Source organism: Miniopterus natalensis, chromosome 1, assembly GCF_054644295.1.
Source record: "Miniopterus natalensis isolate mMinNat1 chromosome 1, mMinNat1.hap1, whole genome shotgun sequence".
Classification (NCBI taxonomy): Eukaryota; Metazoa; Chordata; class Mammalia; order Chiroptera; family Miniopteridae; genus Miniopterus; species Miniopterus natalensis.
In genome coordinates, this window is record NC_142081.1 from 188,063,186 (window position 1) to 188,082,423 (window position 19,238).

The 19,238-nt window shown below is 49.3% G+C and overlaps 1 protein-coding gene across 1 annotated transcript; it reads right to left on the reverse strand.

The window, feature by feature from the left end:
* Window positions 1-397: 397 nt before the first annotated feature.
* On the reverse strand, window positions 398-10,356 carry SLC34A2 (solute carrier family 34 member 2). The gene is made up of 12 exons (XM_016218218.2): window positions 10,242-10,356; window positions 10,006-10,140; window positions 8,961-9,089; window positions 7,408-7,551; window positions 6,295-6,406; window positions 4,906-5,098; window positions 4,089-4,184; window positions 3,555-3,675; window positions 3,214-3,381; window positions 2,686-2,802; window positions 2,470-2,594; window positions 398-1,024 (listed from the first exon to the last, which is right to left on the reverse strand). The coding sequence occupies exons 1-12, from the start codon at window positions 10,351-10,353 to the stop codon at window positions 398-400; spliced, it is 2,079 nt and encodes a 692-aa protein (XP_016073704.2). The 5' UTR covers window positions 10,354-10,356.
* Between the last annotated feature and the right edge of the window lie 8,882 nt (window positions 10,357-19,238).

The following is a 19,238-nucleotide window of genomic DNA, read 5'->3' on the forward strand; positions in this document are numbered from 1 at the left end:
ATCACAGTAAGAAAAGCGCTCACGCGTGCATGCGTACGTGTGGGGTGGGGGTGGGGGTGGGGGGCATCTTTGAGAACCTTCCATGAATTCTTCCCTTGGGACTTCAGAAGGGGATGGTTTAAGTCTGAAATAAGTCCTATCGGCCAACCCATTCGCGTGCAGGGGTGGGATCCCTTTTCTAGCCAGGCTTCGTCGTCTGATTCTCTTTCTGCACCTTCCTGGGAGTGGAAGGCCCGGGAGCAGGGGTGGGGACCTAACCGTGCAAGCTGACACATGCGCAAAGGGGAATGAGAGTCAGAGCTGATGTTGGGGCCATTTCTCGGCAGGCGGGGGACAGCGTGCAGAACAGCAGGGAGCACCAGGGCCTGGGGCCCCTCCTCCCGCCTCGGGGCGGCCCCTACAAGGCTGTGCTTCTGGAGATGGCGTCTGTGTTCAGGGCGTCCCCTTGGGACTTGGGGGACCCGTCGGGGGTCTCTCCGACCGCGGCGATGCTATGGAAGGCCTCGGGGGCCTTGATGCGGACGTCCTCCTGCTCCTCCTCCGTCTCCCGGCAGCACTTGCTGCAGCGGCAGCACCTGGGGCAGCAGAGCATGCAGCAGATGCGGCAGCAGACGCGGCAGCAGCAGCAGCACTTTGTCATGCAGCAGCCGGTGGCCAGGGAGATGGCGATGTCCCAGGGCTTCAGCGAGCGCATGCACAAGGGCAGGAAGTTCCAGGTCTGGAACGCCTTGGGCAGGATGCGTGGGCAGAGGGACTGGAGGAGCTTGAGCACCACCACCAGGAGGATCACGAGAACGATGGGCACCCCCACGCCCACCAGCACCGGCCACCCAGCCAGCGAGAGGCCAAACACTGTCAAGGGGACCATGAAGAAGACGGCGACCAGGTAGAAGATGGCAAACCAGCGGTACTTAGCTGCGATGTTGCCCAGCCCCTTGGCCAGGCGGATGGGCAGGCGGGCAAATGGGATTGGGTACCACAGAAAGATGCCTGTGATGTTGAAGAAAAAGTGGCACAGGGCAATCTGAAACACAAGAGGTTGGACAAGTGAGCGGCCTGTCGCGTGGTGGGGAGAAGGGGGCGTCATCTAGCAGGTTTTGGCAGCAGAGTCACGGTCCTCCTTGTCTCCACAGCTCAGCCTAGGTAGGATCTGCATTGCCTGAGGGCCTGCCATGTCTCGGGGTGAGGGGAGGTAGAGAGAGGGGGTGACCAGTTGAATTACAGCAGTTTTCAGAGCCTGAAGTCCTTTAGGCAAACTAACCACGAACTTCATGAATGTGCCCACTGCTAGCCTGTGTCTTGGCCCTGCTGTTTCCAGCTGAGCAGTTAAGAGCTGGAGGGGCTGAAGGAAAGGCTTCAGGATCAATGCCCCATTCTAGGGAGGGGAGAAAGGAGGGATGGTGATAGCATCAGCAGCTGATGTTTATAGTGTTTGCTATGGGTGAAGCAACTGTTCTAGGCACTTTATGTGGATTACTTCAGTCCTCAAACAACACCCTATGAGGTGGCTGTCAAGACTGTCCCCATTTGATATTAGAGAAAATTGAGGCACCATGTGGTTAAGCTATTTTCCCAAAGTCAAACAGATGAGAGAAGGCAGAGGTGGGTTTCAAACCCAGGTAGCCTGCGGGGCTCCAGAGGCCACACAGTGCTCTGTGTCCTCCCACTGGGTGGCAGGCATCATGCTAGAGACTCTGGACCAGCCGTGTCTAATACATTAGCCAAGGGTGGCCACTGAGCACTTGGAATGTGGCTGCAGCAAAGACTTAGTCCAAAAGACACTGTAAAACAATTCAATGTAAATACTGCTTACATGTTGAAATAGTAATGGGTTAACTAATACATCATTAAAATTGATCTTACTTTTTCTTTGTACTATAAAAATGTGGCTCCTAAAAATTTCAAATTTATATTCTATACTCAATTACATTTCTATTGGACAGCATGGCCTTAGACAGAACCTCAGATCTTTATAATAATCCTAATGAGAAAGGGATTGTGGTTCCAATTTTTCAAATGTTTGAAGGTTAGGTCACCTATCTAAGGTCACCTGGTGTGTAAATGATGGGACAAGGGTTCAAATGCCAAAGGTCTTCTTGCCCAAAGTCACCTAGTTGATCCAGGCAAGGCAGGACCCCTGGTTCTTAATGCCAGGCCAAGTTCCCCAAGAGGGGGGTGGAGGCAGGAGTGGGAGTGATGTCTGTGCTTCCTGAATTCTCTTTTCACCTCTATCAAGTGGCCACCCCACCTTTGTTTAAACAACTGCCAGGGATGGGAGTCTCACTGCCTCTCTAAGGAGTAGATGGCTTTGACTGTGTAAATCTGTCTCCCTGTTGTTTCGCCTCCACATTACAGTTTTAGAGCTAACAGAGCAAAGCTGGGCTCTTGTTAGAAGCCATCTGCTTACAAGACCTCCGGTTGAGTTGTATCCCACCCCCAGAGCCCCTGCCCCATGCAACATTTCCTGACCTGGAGTGAGCTCCTCAGGGTACTGCCCGGGCTGGCTAAGGCGGCCATGATGGCGGTGGTGGTGGTGCCAATGTTGGCCCCCAGTGTGAGTGGATACGCCCTCTCAATGCTTACCACGCCAACACCTGGGGGGAAATGCAAAGCCCATAACACAGTCCCAGGGGATGACAGGAGGTGGTAATAGTGGTCAGAGGCAGAAGCCAGGGAGAAACTCACCGATCAGTGGGGTCAAAGTAGACGTGAACACGGAGCTGCTCTGCACGATGAAGGTCATGCCTGCCCCCACGATGATTGCCAGGTAGCCAGTCAGCCAGGCAAAGGGAAAAGGGAAATCTGGAAGGCAGAACGAAAGGAGATCTGTCACAACCCTTCTAGGAAGGCATGGATTGGGGGCCTAGCTGGCACCTCTATAGGACCTGGGAGCAGAGGGTGGGGTTTGCACAAGCTAGGGTAGGAAACCTGCTGGGAAGGAAGGCCTCTTTCACGGCTCTCTGGATTTGAGCTGACTCTTCCTCAGGACCTTGCAAACATGCGATGGAAACTTGTTCTTGTTTTGCAGCTCCCACCCAAGACACCAAGAAAGATTTCAAGGGCGAATGGTGTCTTAACTTCTGCAGCTTTTCAAATCCAAAGATAAACCCCATGCAGAGGCCACTGTTAGATAAGAATCTAAAGTAGCTCCCCTGAGGTGCCAACAGTGATGCCATCCCCTAGAAAGCCCCGAGTAGGGGGCGGTGCACCTACCAGTGTTAATGGTCTTCTTGATGACAGCAGCTACTTGCCCCTGGAGCACAGAGGCCAGGAGCTTGACAATCATGATCAGACAGCCACAGAGCACCAGCAGGGAAGTTACCAGCAGGATGATGCCAACAAAAAGGTCCGGGAGGTTGGAATTCACAAAGATGTGCTGGCCTGAAGAAATCATGGCAAGTCCTTATCAGAAGGGCATGGGGTCCCCCAAGGCCTCAGACTGTTATTTATTCCCCAGCTTATCCCTTCTGTCTTGTAAGGACAGAATCTTGGTTGTTAGCCACCATCACCCCAGACAGCCCATCCCAGTGGCTGATGCTGTGAGTTCTACTCACACTTGGCAATATTCTCCTGGTGGGTCACGTTCTTGATGGTCCAGGTATGGAGACCATCTGTCCAACAGAGGGCGGGGGAGGTGCAGTTCTCAATCGAGGGGATGGTGAAATTCATCTGAGTCTGGAAGGCAAACATGAGAAATGGCATGTATTATTCATGACTCTCAATTTGAGTGGGGGGTGGAGGGAAGACAGTGTACACCTGTAAGCACGATGAATTGCTTCCATGGGTCCCTCCATAAATAGAAATAGAAGCAGTCAGAAGCCAAGAGACATGAAAAAATGCCAAGAAGAAATAATGTACCTGTGGTGTGGTGTGGGGTGAGGTGGGGCAAAAGGTACTCTCCATTCTACTGCATTCCATCTGTCCATTCAAGGACTTATTTCTTTATGGACTCTCACTGGCTAGTTTTGACTTTTCAGAAGTCCCCAATTTTTCTTTTCCCTTACTTTTAATTTGCCCACTTTGAAAGAATTTGCTTAGAGTACAGAAGCAAGGAGTCCACCCACCCAGCAGTATTCTTAGAAACTTACCACATTGGTAAAAGTTTTGCACCAAATCTTGACCAGACTCTTGTTGTGAGCTGTTGCATCATTCACTGCAATTTGGCTGATAATCTTGCTATCCAGCTAAGGAAGGTAATAGAAGAGTCAGCACATGCTCAGAACTGATGTGAGAGGAACATGTAGGGGCTGCTGCAAACAGGGGCTCAGAGGATGCGAACAGACTGTGAGACCCTGCACAAGTGAGCTGGGTCTCACCCCATCTGCACTCACAGTGGGGAGTCCAGCACCCAGACACCAGAAAGTGCATAATAAATAAAATAAATGATTGTGTGAACAGTGGGCTGGTGCCTAGAAAGCATGTAGATATTCACTGGATGACTGAAAGACAGAGAAAACCAGAGGTGAGCGTGAAGGGCAAGGCCTATGCTAGCCCTTTCTCCCCAAGGCAAAAGTCACAAAACCATCTTTCACTTTAATAATATGGACCCTGGTGACCAGAGGGGTGAGATGGAAGGGAAGGACAGTAGCCTTTCTTTTTGGCTAGAAGTAGTAGAATAGTTTACCAGTGAGCCCACTGGTGCTGAGGTCAGTAGTGGGAACAAAGTGGCCCCAGGTGTCCAATGGGCAGTGCTTGAACCTTGAGAAGCACTCTCCCCTCCCCCAACATGGCACCCATGTTGAAGTCAAGGAAGCAAAAAAGGCCCATTACTCTATGCGCCATTCTGCTTTCCCTGGTGTTTTTCAGAGGCGGTGTTTATAGACTCCTGTCCATCCCCGGCTGAGTGCGGTGAAGGGCAAGGGTAGGGAGTCAGCCCTTTTCCTTTTCAGAAGGAAGTCAGGTTACCTGTATGATTCGCTTTGTTATGGGATCCGTGATAACTTTCAGAAGTGCTGGGGAGCCTTCATTTTTTAAATGGAAGGACTCCACCACCAGGTTGGTCAGGACCTCCAGGTAATGGGTGGTGGCCTCCAGGGGCAGGAGCACCAGCACAGAGAGCCAGTTGAAGAAGTCGTGGACAGTGGCCCCTGCAAAAGCCCTACAGAAGGGAACCACAAGCCAGCAGCCAGATTAGTCAACAAGCAAGCAGGCACCAGTCTAGGAAGGTCAATCTATTGAAATATTCCAAACAGGGGTGAGCAAGGCCAATTGCATTCCTATGCACAGGCACTTCCATAGATCGCATGTTTATATTTCATAGGTTATCCAGAGGCAAAAATTCGTGTAACAGTGAGAAGAACCCAAAATCTGGATAAAAAAATCTCGAGCCTGGCTGGTGTGGCTCAGCAGTTGAGCATCAACCTCTGATCCAAGAGATCACGGTTCGATTCCCAATCAGAGCACATGCCCCAGTTGCAGGCTCGATCCCCAGCAGGGGCCGTGCAGGAGGCGGCGGATCAATGACTCCTTCTCATCATTGATGTTTCTATCTCTCTCTCCCTTTCCATTCCTCTCTCTGAAATCAATAAAGACATATTAAACAAACAAACAAACAAAAACACCTTGAATCCCAGCCATGCCCCTCAGCATCTCTGCATTATTAAAATGGGGCGTAGGAAAGCCCACTTGGCTTCTTGAGAAGATCAGATTAGTAAGCACCGTGGACAATGTGCCTTTCTAACTTAGCAAGTCAAAAAAGCTGTCTGTCACCTGTTAGAGAAGCCGGGTAATGGGCTTAATGTTCACATTGACCTTTTGGAAGAAAAAGATTCCCTCTGCCTGGTTCCAACCTGCCCCATTTCATATCTCACACATCCACAAAAGCCACATTTTGCCTTTCATTAGCAGGCAAGTGAAGGGGAAAGAAAAGGTGGCATGGGTTGGGCTGGCCAGGAATGAAAGCTTCAGGTTATAATTATTTCTGACTGAGCTGGACAGAAAATCCTAACCTAGCTGGCCTTATTTTAACTACACCACGCAGCAGTTAAGCTTCTAGCTAGGGCTTGCATTTAGGGAGCCCTGACTCTGTGCCAGGCACCGTGCTAAGTACTTACCTGTACGATTATGTTTGCTCCTTTACACAACACAGTGACGATGCAAATTATTATCCCTACTCCGCAGATCAGGGGGCTGGTTACGTATGTGATCACTACCGGCAGCTGCACCCCACTGTGGCCACTAATGGGCGACCCAGGAAGGACAAGCATATTCTCATTGGCTGTCTAACGGTAGTTATGCCAACCTGGCCCAACCGATGGGCCAGATGGTGGCAAGGGCCGGCCCTGAGCCTCCTACCTTCTGAATATATTCCGATCTCCTGCCTGCATGAGCGCCACGAAGGTGCTGGTGATCGAGGTCCCAATGTTGGCTCCCATGACAATGGGGATGGCAGCCCGCACCGTCAGCACTGGAGTGTAGAAAACAGTCAGTTAGCGAATTCAGGAAGGCAGCCCGGCCCCGTTCCTGATGTGCCCCAGGCAGGCTGAACTCATCAGCCTAGTAACTCCGCAGAGCAGCAGCTCCTAACCTCCTCAGGCTCTGCAGCTTTCAGTGAATCTGATAAAAGCTGTGGCGGTTCACCATAGACATAAAAACATGGACCAAAATGATTTCCTAGCACATAATTTCAGGGAATCCAGACCCCAAGGAGCCCTTCTGGGAGCCCTAGTTTAAAGTGTCTTTCCAAATTCCTCAGATACAAGGCCACCTTGAAGGAGATCAACAAACAACAAACATGACAAATTCCTGGTAGTATGATTTCTTTTTCTAACAAAATTAGCACATTGCCACAATGCTTCAGCACATATAAGTATTTTAAAGAAGTAATACCTTTTTCTAATTTGGCCCAGAAAAGACTAGTTAATTTTGACTAAAATGCTGGTTTGGGCAGGAAATTCAATTGTTCAAACTGACCCCACTCAGGGAATCTGTCTCAACTATTAGTCAGGTTCAAGTCTGGAATGCCAGCTACCCAAACTCTGTTGCCCCCAAACCAGCATGTGATATAAGTAGATATCTTTATTCTTAACACTAAGCAAAGACGGAAATTCTCTGTCTTCCCTATCCCATATGGCAGCCACTACCCACGTATGACTACTGACCCCTTAAAATATAGCTAGTGCAACTGAGCAGCTGGGTTTTATATTTCAAATTAAAATCAATTAAGGTTAAATAAGATTAAATAGCCACATATGGAGAGTGGCTGCCAGACTGGACAGCACAGCTCTAGATAACTCAAGCATCAGGGTCTATTTTCAGACTCAGCTACGGAATAGAAGCAGGAGGCTGCCTGTGGTTCAGAGTGGAACACATCATAGTTGGACAAGATAGAAGATAATGGTATCAGGTCTGGACACATTCAGAGTAAATCTCGGGCTCCCAGCTGCAAAAGGAAACACCTGGACTCACACGAGGAGGCCACCATGCTGACAATGATGGACGTGGAAGTGCTTGAGCTCTGCACAATGGCTGTCACCAGCACCCCGATCACCAGCCCCGCCAGGGGGTTGGACATAATAGAGTTGTTGCTGAAGAACTTCCCAGCCATTTTTCCTAAAGGAGGAAAACAACAACAAATCATGGGTGTATGATAGGGGGCTGGGTGGGCACTGAGAGCTGGAGTCTCCAGCCAGGGCCAGCATTGGGTGTGGGTTGAGGAACCCAGCCTCCAGCCCTGCTGGTACCAGTGGCATCTTGCTTCCTCATGCATTTTTCCTGCACTGCCCTGATGCCATGAGACATGCCCCAACCACCCCCAGACCCTGTTCCTCTTGGGGCTTCATCCTGGACCCTCCCATCCTTCAACCACTCCCTGTCAGCAGGCCCTCCCCTAGCCTTCTGATCATAAACCTGGCCTCAACTCTGTACTTGTCCCTATGGGTGCCAGTGAATCTCCTGTCCCAATTTCTGTTTCCAGGATGTGTTCCCAATTCATAGGATTTACCCTCCAGGAGTAGATCTTCTCATCTATCCACCCCCCACCCCGTAGCCCTAGCCCCAGCCTATAATGCAATGCTGGGAATGTCTTCGGAGTGTGCCTGAGACCATCAATCCATTCCCAAATTCATTTTACAAAGAAGACTAAAGCCCAGAGAGTAGAGGTGACTTGTCTGAGATATTCAGAGAGCAGAGCCCCTCACTGATATGCTTCAGACGGGGGGGGGGGGGGGGGGGGGGGCAGAAGTAGCATCCAGAAAGTTAGTATGCCCCTCACACTCCCCCACAAGTGCCTCTCTCCCTAATTCTCCCAGGTCACAAAGATGAGTTCTCAAGAGAGGCACCATGGGGTGCAAAAATCCATGGTTTCTATGTCACCCAGACCTGAGTTTGGATCTCGTTATGCCAATTCCAGGCTGTGGGCCTTAGGGTCCCTTTGAGTCGAGGTCCTCTCATCTATAAAGGGGAGGGGCTTTGGGACAGTGGCTCTGAAAATACCGTACCCAGGAGGCACTCCAAGTTCTATCTGTCAGTATTGTTGTCCATTCTGGGTGCAAAGATGACCAAGTACATGGTGATTTCCAACTGCACGGCTACACTTAGCCCTGGATAGGTTCCCCAGGCCAGGGACCCCTGTCCTTCTCTAGCAAAGCCCCAGTTTTGATTCCCATAGTTGCTCTGGACCAAGAAGATTCTTATCCAATACTCCCCTCAGATGGGGACCCCATGAAAGGAGGGGTCCCTTAAATCTATGTCAAACATCTTCCTGTCCAGGGTTTGTGGACAAACACAAGGGGCTGGATCCTTGGAACTGGCTCCAGCCCTGGCTCCTGGCCTAAGTAAGCAACCCAAGCCAGTCACAGACTTCTGTAGGCCTCAGTTTTCTCCTCTGTAAAATGGGAGATGATCTGAGGTGGCTTACAGCACTAAAGTGAAGTTGGAGAGGGCTTGCTGAGTTGTGAAGGTCTGAATCAAATGAGAACACCCCTGCCCAGCCCCCAGCCCTTTGACCCTTTCATCTGTACCTCCAACCAGCTGAAAGGCACTGCTGAGAACATCCAAGGAGCACACGAACAGGTAGAGGAATCCCAGGAGCAGAATGAACTTCCCGATCCCTTGGAAGATGCACAGAATCTTCCCTTCTGTGTCTCTCTCTGGGGGAGTGGAAGAGGCACAGAGGCTTTTAGTGTATGAAGTCCTGAGGGGTTTGGCAATGAGCCAGGGGCCTGGGAGCTCTTATGGACAGCAAGACCCAGCGATGGTAGGCAGCCCTGGCTGCAGTTTCAAAGCAATTAACCACGAGAGCCCACTTAGTAGAAACCGCGGTGAAGAGTTTCTACAGGATTTGCTTTGGGGAGGAGAGGTTCACTGTAGTCTGGGACAAGCAAACCAGGCTCCATGCTCAGCTGAACCGGTGTCACTGAGCTAGGTGGTGAGGAGCACTTGCCACCCGTTAAGTGCTGGGTCAGAGATAATGGCTCCTGAGCACCTTCTGAACAGCACAGACTATTTTCTAGAATGTGGCTGCAAGGTAGCAATCACCGTCTCCATTTGGGGAGGGATTGGGCAATGCTACGTCCTTGATGGCTATTTTCTCCACTCCAAGTGGTTCTCAACTTTCCGTCCCAGCTCCCTCCCCTTCCCAGTCTTGTGATCCACAGAAAGACCTTATGCCCTGCCCCAGGGAGACTGCAGCATTTGCTTGCCCAGCTAGTCTGGCTGTATGGTCTCTGTCTTTCAAAAGCCTTCTCTGAGGCAACCCTTCCCCCCACCCAGCTCTCAGAAGAGGGGCCTTAACTGCTCACTGCTGCAGCCACCGCACCTGGACAGTACCTGGGACCTGGTCAACGGGTTATTAAGGAGCACTGTGCCTGGCCTGGTTATAACCCCAGCAATGGCACTTTGGCTGAATGAATGAAAGTATAAACAATTCCCCAGTCTCCACACTGTGCTTTGACTCTAAGCGTCCTAGACTGTGGGGTGACAACCGTCGCCAGGACCTTTGTTGGAAGGGCCTCAGGACAACAGAAAGGGAGGTGGTACTCAATCCCTTGATGATCTCATTTTTACCTGACCACTTGATCCCCTTGTGCTTAAGCTCGGGCAAGTCCCAGGGGTCTTCCAAGTCTGTGGGCTCCTCTATCAGTGCCACGGTGGAGTGGGATGGCAGGAGTTCAATCTTGGTTATGGAGGTCCCGGTGTCATCTGGCCAAACAAACAACAAAGACCAGGAGAAATGAGGAATCAGTCCTGTGTCTCCCGGGTCCCCATAGGAGGCTCATTGAGGCTGGGTGAGCGGCACTTACTTTTGTCAGACTCCTTGCCTTTCCCATCCGTGGTGGGATGTTGGCTTGTGATCCCTTCGATGTATCTACCTGGGTTAGGCTGCGCATTTTCTACCTCAGGCCAAGGAGCCATGGTCTGTGGATGGGAAAACAGAGCTCAAAGCAGCAGCCACTGAAAGGAGGTGGGTTCGGCTGTCATGAGAGGGAGAACAGCAGATGCAAGGTTTGGGGGAGTGGACAAGTGTTGCGCTTATACCTCCTACGTGCGGGCTCTTAAGCACTGTATTGCACTCCTCTGTAGGCCTCCTTCAACCACTCACCCAGGCTATCACTAAATCAACCGCTTCTCACTGTGTTCTTCCATGCTAGCCACAAATCTCTATTTCAGTTGAACCGCCTTTGATTTCCCTAACTTCTGTCACGACTGTCCCCATCAGTCAAGATGATGCAAATTCACTGACTCACGGCATGCCAAGTCCTCACAATCCTCCAAGGGGCTCTCAGTGAACCTAAGATATGCTCATGTACATTCTATCTGCTTTACCAGCCATCAGGTCTCCTGTGATAAGCATGCGACCTTGGACCTGGCTCAAATCCCAGAGGTGCCCCTTGTCAGTGGCTGTGCACTTACTGAAACCCCTTCATGTCTCTGAGCATAAAGTGTTGGCTTTCCCATGTGTACAAAGAGGATAACTCTTCATATTTTGCAGGGTTTTGAGATTAATGGTGATGCCTAGGCAAGTGCCTGGCACCAAGCAGGCATCCAGTAAATAGTAGTGAGCACTACTGTGCCAGGCTTCCTGGATTAAGGGCCCTTTTCCAGAACCCTGTTCTTTCCAGGCTTTGGCAGACTTCCTCATAACCCCCTTTCTTGACGAAGCCTATCTGTTACATGGAGTGGAAGTGTGGCTCTTGACACAGCTGGGAGTCCACCCCGTGTGGTCCTTGTCCTTTGACACACAATGCGGTTGAAAGACTGGAACAAACAAGTGGCTACAAATAAGAGAGTTCAGCCTCGTTAGTAACCCAAGATGTGCAAATTAAAACAGGTTGTTGTTTTTTAAATCAAATTAGCAAACACTTTTTGTATAACACGCCATGCTGGAGAAGATGCAGTGAGGTGAGCCCTGTAGGAAATTCTGGAAAACAGTTGGCAAAACGTCTAAAGAGGCTTACATTTTCCATAAATCTCTGATCCAGTCATTTCACTACTAGGAACTAGGAATCAAGGACTATTTTCTCTGAGATAGTTAAAAAGTCCTGCCTTCCACTGATCATCTCTTTGCAGAGGGTTTCCCAGAACCTGGGTCTTTCCTATTTCTTAACTGGATTGATTTCCTGCCTATCTGAACACAAGCTTTGTCCAGCTCATCACTGCATGCTTGGAGTCTGCAGCTCTGCCTGGCACACGCAATGGTTGGTAAGTGATTGCTGACTGAATAAACGTGATGCAGACCACAATGACCTCTGCTGCACTGTTAGATAGATGAATGGAAAAATAGAGAGATTAACTATGGTACATCCATGCAGTGTAGTAGCTTGCCATTAAAGTGGTTATAAAGAATCAGCAAAAAACCCCCCAAAACAATGAAAAACACAACAACAGGAAAACTGTGAATAAAAGGCACTTTTTTTGTCCCATTCACAGCATTTCAATAAGGACCCATAAATGTTCCATGGGGTTCAGAGTGGACAGTGGGATTGGGTGATTGTTATTTTCTTCTATCTGAAATTTCTAAATTGTAAGAGATACAGCCCAAGCCCCAAATCCACAAAGGTAAGATGGTCCAGGGATACCTGTCCTGTGACTGCCACTCAGATTGATAAAGCTAGGAGCTACAAGAAGCTGACTCTGGGAGCCCCATCCAGAGGGGTTTCCCGTGCAACTGCAAAGCATGGCAAGTGCTTTGGTGATCACAGGGAACATCCTGCAGGAGAGGAGACACTGAATGGGCTAGACAAGGGATGGAGGCTGCATCTGAGGCCACTATTCTTGGGGGGGGGGGGCTGGGGGGGGGTTGCAGACACTGGCCTGCCTGGAACTCTTTCCCTTAGGGAGGAACTCTGAGGACCAGTAGGGGTCCTTGGATCCTTTGGTCCCCTCCAAAGGCTTTCTTCCAATGTCACACCCCTGATCCTGCTGTTCCTCTGTCTGCCTCCCCAAGGGCACACTCCAATATACTCTCACTACCTGCCAGAGAAGCAGAGAAGAGCAAAGGCACCCATTTTGGCAGTTCTTATACCCAGAAAGGTGTTTTTAATGCCCAGGCATGAGATTAGGGTTATGATCACACAGCTGCTCCCTTGCTCCCCACCACTTGGCCCTACAATCGAGCTGGCTGTGTTGATAGTCCTTTTGGCTCAACTTCTTGCATCCACCTGTGTACCCAAATGCCAAGAGGAAGTCTTGAAGGCAAAGGAAAGAAAACTTCTTGGCTCTTCTCAGACCTGGGTAACAGGGAAATGTAGGGCACCTGGCAGTCACCCAACCCCTACACTCCACATTGTTTGGGCTTCTCCAACCGGGACCTGTTCTGGGGCCGCCTGTGGGGGGAGAGGAGGCACAAGGCAGCATCCTGCAGACAGACCAAGACACCCACACACTCTCCCACAGGGCGGTGGCCTCCACCAGCACAGGGAGGGCGACCTCTCTAGTCCCACCTGCAGGACACTTAGTAGCCAGACACATTTGTTGAGTGTGTTGTTCCAGGCACTGCTGCAGGCCTCTTACACAAGTTAACCCCGTGCATCTCACAAGTACTTTACGAATTTCTATAAATTTCCTGTTTACACTTTAGTACCAATGTCAGGAGGAAACCGGGCCACAGGGGACCTAACTGTACTCTAAGCCTTCAGAGACAACTCGGACTCCGGTAGTCTGACTCCGCTGTTCAATATGCTGAAGGAAATATTTTCTTATACTTTGGAAAAATGACCAAGACTTCAAAAATTCCCAAGAGGGTGGGAGCTACTTTTCTTTAGCTTCCTTTAGCCATCACAAGGCAAAATAATCCCCGAGGACATGGTAGTGGTGGGAGTGAGGTGTGTGGGGCAGGAGACAAGGAAGGAGTTAGCCTGGTTTTCAGTCGTTGAATGGCTCTAGTTTAGACTTTTGATACGCACTAATAGGATTTTTAAAAGCATTTACCTTCTCTTTGAACTAGGGCCCCCTTTACCGAACCACCCTCCCAGTGTACCTTTAATTTGTATTTATGATGTTTAAAATAAATCTTGTAATTAACTTATATCAATTATTTTGTATTGCATTGGGGGTTTAAAAGGTCTAATTTATAAAAATAAACATTTAAAACATATTTCAATCTTTTGGCATCCCTCTTTTTGTACTCTTGCATTTAAAGTTCATTGGGATGAATTGATGTACTGGGACGTCCTGACTGCTCCCCGCTGATCCTGCCATTCTGTCCCCAGGGTAGGGGTGGGAGGGGGGGTGAGGAAGGTGGGATGGAAGGTGGCTGCTTTCTTTCTTAAGTTGGACTAGCTGTTTTTGTTAACTTTGTGTCTATCAGCAATAATCCAGAGGTCCTCCCACCACTGAAGACTGCTTTTAATGAGATGATTGAGTGATTTGGGGTGGATTTTGGAGGCGTCCGTCCCCCTGTTGCCTTGAGACCATTACCAGCTGGTTGGCTGACACAAACAGAGAGATCCAAATACTCTTTACAATCTGAAAAACAATGGTCTCCTAGGAGGCACAACTTCGCAAGAATATCCAAGAACAGGTTCGTGAACTCCAACACGGGAGGGCTAACACAGAAATCTGGGTGCACCTAATAAACAGGGAGGGAGGATTCCAGTGATGAAATCTGCAAGCTGCCTCCATGAAATGTTTGAGAAAGTTGCCTCCTTGCTAAGGAGGGGGGATTCTAACTCTGTTCACCTCAGTGCCGGCTACCCCGTTACCCAGTGCAGGCATCTGCCCCAGGGGATCTGAAGGCTGAATTAACTCCATTCCACCAGCCACCCTCTTTCTGGCTCGGAGTCTCAGTCCCCCCAAAGCTGCACCTGTGCACATCTCCTGGTAAGCCATTTCCCGGCCAGCTGGCCTGGCACCCTCAAAACACTGGAAAATTGTGGGCTGTTCTCCAAAGGCAAGCTGAAGGACCGGCCAGCCCCTCGCTGATGCTGGCCACCTGCCCTGATGAACAAGCTAGGGCTGTATCTTGCAGTTTAGATTAAGAACAACTTAGCATGTGGAAGTCATGCTGGGTGGGGGTGGGGGGTGCAGTCTTGGACAGCCACTCAAACCTAGAATTTTCAGTTCAGACAAATCTCAGGTGATCTTATAAAGGGGGGGAGCTGAGGCACAGGGGCTCAGAGCCCTACCTTGGGTCACACAGAATCAGTGACCGAAAAGAGCGCCCAGCCCTCCTTGTTCCTACATGTACTTCCACCCCCACCCCCATTTTTTCCTCCTAAAACATCTATAATTTTAGAATCCCCAAATGTGGCTCATTAATTACACTGTCAGGAGCAATAGTGTACTCACAGGGGTTGTAATAATAGCTATAGCAGTAATACTAAGGAAAAAAAAATCTGAAAATTTGGAGGCTTATTTATTTTTTCTCTGCCAACATCCCCAAGCCAGCCAAGTCCCTGGAGGTCAGCATCAAGGGGTATCTGAAAGAATGAAGGAAATTAAGGTTCTTTGGAGAGCGAGATGGGAGGGGGCGCGGGGAGTGGGCCCGGCGGTACTCACCAGCACTCCCGGCACAGGTGTGGACCCGAGGAGGCGCCCAGGTGGAGCGCAGGGCTCGGGATATATAGCCAAGGTGTTGCGCAAAGAGGCTGGCGGCCGGGGCTGTCACCACGCCCCTGCACATTCCAGGACCGCCTGTCGCCGCCAGGGCACTGCCTACCTGCTGGTTTAATGAGCCCAACGTGACCTCGCTGGCTGCGGGGAAGAAATAAAGGCGGCCAGACTGAGAGGAGAAATCTCAGCCTTTCCCTGGCGGCCAAAGGGCAGTGAAAGTGCCCATGCCCCGTGCGCCCTGGCTCCCGGCTGGCGCGCTCTCCTCTGTCCCAACTCGGGCCACCAAGAGATCTCAGCACATGGACGCTAGTGGGGCTCTCGGTTCCCACCTTTCCCCTCCTCAAGAACCTGAATCTTCTAGTTCAGCTTTTCTGGAGCGGAAGAAGTCACATAAACACGAGCTGGAAAACTCGGGGACAAAGCCTTTCAAAACAAAGCCAGGATTGTTCAGCCTTACCAGTCTTTGGGATGCTTTCTGCTTTAGTGGCCTGGACTGAGCAGTAGACACTAGGAGCGCTGGGTCTGAGACAGGGACATGGCTGGATGGGCCAGGCTGAGGAAGCAAACCATGGCCCTATTTCACTTTCTGGGCTGCCCTGTGTCCTCACACATCTTTTTCCATCCTAACTGTGAGACCTGCCCCAGGGCCAGCCCATCAGCATGCTTATCACAACAGCAACTGGGCCAGGCAGACACTGTTCTCCAGTGCCCACGCAAACGCCTTCCCGGGACTAAGAGGAGCTCCCTTTCTAGTTGCGGGCTTAGAGGGGTGGGAGGCATGACATAGGATCACCCAGGATTTGCTGCGCAGGATCAAACCTGGGTCTTATTCCAAAACCCAGGTCTTATTCCCTCTTCTGAAGGTCCTGGTTTTATAGCTGAGGACTTGCAGCTCACTAGTTGACCAGCCGCCCACAACTTATATGTAGGGGACATGCCCCAATGCAAGTAGGTTGGCTTTATTCCAAAGCCAAGAGCTCTCTCCACCATCAGGGGAAAAGTCAGGAGTGCTGCTTCCAGGAACCTGCATAGCCAGAGCCGGAATCTCCCTGCGGTAAGCAGTTAGTGGTTACCCGTGCTAACTCTGGTGTCACACTGCCTGAGGTCAGTCCCCTGTCCTGCCTCTTGCTTCCCCTGCCTTCATTTGCTCCTGTGTAAAATGGGAATAATGGTCCCTTATCAGACTAAAATGAGCTAAAATATTTACAGCACATAGAACAGTACCTGGCGCATGAGTGCTCAATGTTAACCATTACAGTTTTCACTGGGAACCTCTGATGTTGGGAGGTGAATGGAAAGCTTTGATGAGACTCATCTAGAACCTCGAGGTTGTTACTCTATAGCCTCAGATGCTGGACATTGGTCCAGAGGCCGGGACATACTGGAGCGGGCATTAGCAATCGAATTATTATTAGAGGGATAATGGTTTTGCTAGTGGGTTAACACTAAAAAGCCAGCCCTTGGAGACAGTGTTCAACGACTGGCATTCATTGAGCTCAGCTCTGCCTCCAGCCCTGGGCACACAGGCTGCAGGCACAACCTCAGGGGCCCCGGGGCAGCCTTCATTGGACATAAATTTAGACAAGCCTCCCACAGTAGCTGTGGGCTTTGATATGGGACACAGATCTAACTGCCTTCACATCTCCTTTATCACTCCCAGCAAGGAATTAATCAAAATTTCAAAAACTTGGAAGTGGAAAGTTTTCCCTTTTATGTTCCAATTGAGGAGGCAAAATGCTGGTTCAATCAGGAGACCTTTTTTAAAAATGTGTATGGATCTTGGTAATAGATTGGGGCTGATGTGTGTTTGATTCTGGTTTTGGATTGTAGTTTTTATATTACTTTTTTCTTTTTTAATAACTAAAGAACATTTATTTGTTTTTCACTAAGACTTTATCTCAGAACATAATTAAACTGTGTCACCACCTCCCACCCCAACTTGAAGAAGGGCTAGTACAGTGAATGTTCTTAAGCAGATATGAAGTTTTTAAAGGATTATAACCAACATTGACTGACAAAGAAAAACTTCCTTCTAAATCATAACAACGTTTAAGTAGAAAAAAAAGAGAGGAGAAAAGGGGGGGGGGGGAGTTCAGATTGAACAAGATCCTCGCATTTCATCAAACACATTCAATCCTGGTTGGAGGGCACCAACATGGAAACGGTTACTGCGATACAAAACTTCCACTGCAGGCTGTACCCCCGCGACCCAAGCCCACCCCAACCCCCAGGGCTTCCAGCACAGCCGTTTCCCGGCCTGTTGGGCCTGCCGACAAAGGAGCACGCAGATTTTCTCTTTAATCCCATCTTTTGCCAAGCTCTTGAGCTGCAGCCCCAGCAGCCACCACCACCACACAAGAGCTTAAACGGCCTTTATATTACTTTTTGAACAAAGTGTGGAGGGAAGGTAGATGGTGTGTGTGTGTGTTCAGGCCTCTCCCTTTAGGAGGGAGCACAGTTTGCTGCAGAGTATTTTTGTCTTTATTCCATTTCAGATGCAGAACACTATCACCACCTAGTACTGTAAGCATACAATTTATGTTCACACAACCGCTAAAGTGCTTTCATTCATACTTTTGTGCCTAAATGTTGTTCTATAAGGTAGAATTGGATAGAATTCAATGGTATCATTAATTTGAACTTGAAGCCTGCCCAGGCCACCCAGTGTCTTACCCCCAGGCTACAAAACTGAGATAACTAGGATAGGCCCCGTATCCCTTACTGAGCCCCTGGGGCCAGGTATGCTTCAAGATTGAGAACTTTCCATTTCTAGAAAGTAAAGTACAGACACTCCCAAGTGGGACCTGGACAGCACCCTGTAATCAAATCTGTTGACATTTTTGCTGTAAAAATGCATAAATGTTGATACGAGTAGAATAAATTTGATTTCAGGTTAGGGTTTGGCACTATATGAGTGTTTAAATATTGGGGAACAGTGGGGAAGAGGGTAGGCTCTGGGTTACACCACTGAGTTTGAATTCTCTTGAAGCCAATAAGTTTGAGCCACTTAACTGGCTGTCACATAAATGTTCCCCACATTGCCAGCATAGCTAGCTAGCACTTATATATGATTTACTCTGTTCCAGGTGTTACTATACAAGCATGCCTCTTCTTTGCTGCAGAAGTGTTAGCAGTGAGGCCATTTACAGGCACTTTCTGAGTTACCACTATAATTATATATAGCTGTGAACTCCCTGCTGTATTGTTAGGGGCAGAGATGTTGATCATGCTCTGTTGACCATGATTGCTATAGTTTTAAGAAATATTAATCATGTTCTGTTAACTGTGATTGTTCTGTTTGAACTAGAAAAAGCCCTTTCTAACCTGGCTGGGAGGTGTACGCCCCTGGACATGGGACTTACCCTTGGAATGCAGTCCATTCTGCTTTTCAGAGAACAGCCCATCATCATGGAAAGATTAACAACCTTGTTCCTGAAACAATGGGATCCCAGAGGCACCTGCCCATTGCAGCCCCCAGCCCACATTGCCTATAATCTGGTCCCGGAGGCACCGCCTTTTGCAACCCCTCCAGCCCACATTGCTTGTAACCTGTTAGCATTATACCTTGCCTACTTCCCCATGCCTACAATTCCTACTTTCCCATGTAATCTTTGTCTTTCTACCCAATATAAGCAGCTGGCTTATGGGGTGGCGGGGGGGAGGGGGCAGAGCAGATTTTCGTGGATGACCATTACTGCTCTCCCTGTTTGCTGGCAATATTGGAATAAATGCTTATATACAATTCAACCCTGTTTCTGCTTAATTGGCTCAAGTGGTGACAGGCAGCCCAGACCCATTGTTGTCTGGTTTCAGTATCATCCATCATTAGTATATTGCTATTTCTAACCTGTTGTGGATTAAGAAAATAGCTCCCCTCATTCATTTATCAATTCAACAAACAGTCATTAAAACTGTAAAATAAGAGTAAGTAAACCTGAAAGGTCTGATGGGCCTATTTCTGGGCATCTTTGACTGTCTAGACTTAATATTTACTATTAAGTTAATATTTATTATTGTAAGTAGAAAACTTTCTTACTACATAGTACTGGGCTAGGTTCTAAATAATTGAGGCCACTGGCACTAAACTCTCACTTTACAAGGACACACCACATTAGGAATAAGACTAACAAATTGGGACCGTGCAGAGGGCCTGAGGTATCCAGTATGAACCAGACTGTCACAGCCTGAGTGGTGGTCAGGAGTCCTTCCATGTCATTTGGACCTTCTGCTTCCATCACTCATCCCAC

What these genes read in the sequence shown, in the direction of transcription:
- SLC34A2 (XM_016218218.2), bottom strand. Translation starts at nt 10,353, where the DNA reads ATGGCTCCTTGGCCTGAGGTAGAAAATGCGCAGCCTAACCCAGGTAGA. An exon ending in CAGCATGGTGGCCTCCTCGT is followed by an intron (nt 6,407 to 7,407) that starts GTGAGTCCAGGT and finishes TCTACACTCCAG; the next exon opens with TGCTGACGGTGCGGGCTGCC. An exon ending in CAAGAAGACCATTAACACTG is followed by an intron (nt 2,803 to 3,213) that starts GTAGGTGCACCG and finishes TCTGCCTTCCAG; the next exon opens with ATTTCCCTTTTCCCTTTGCC.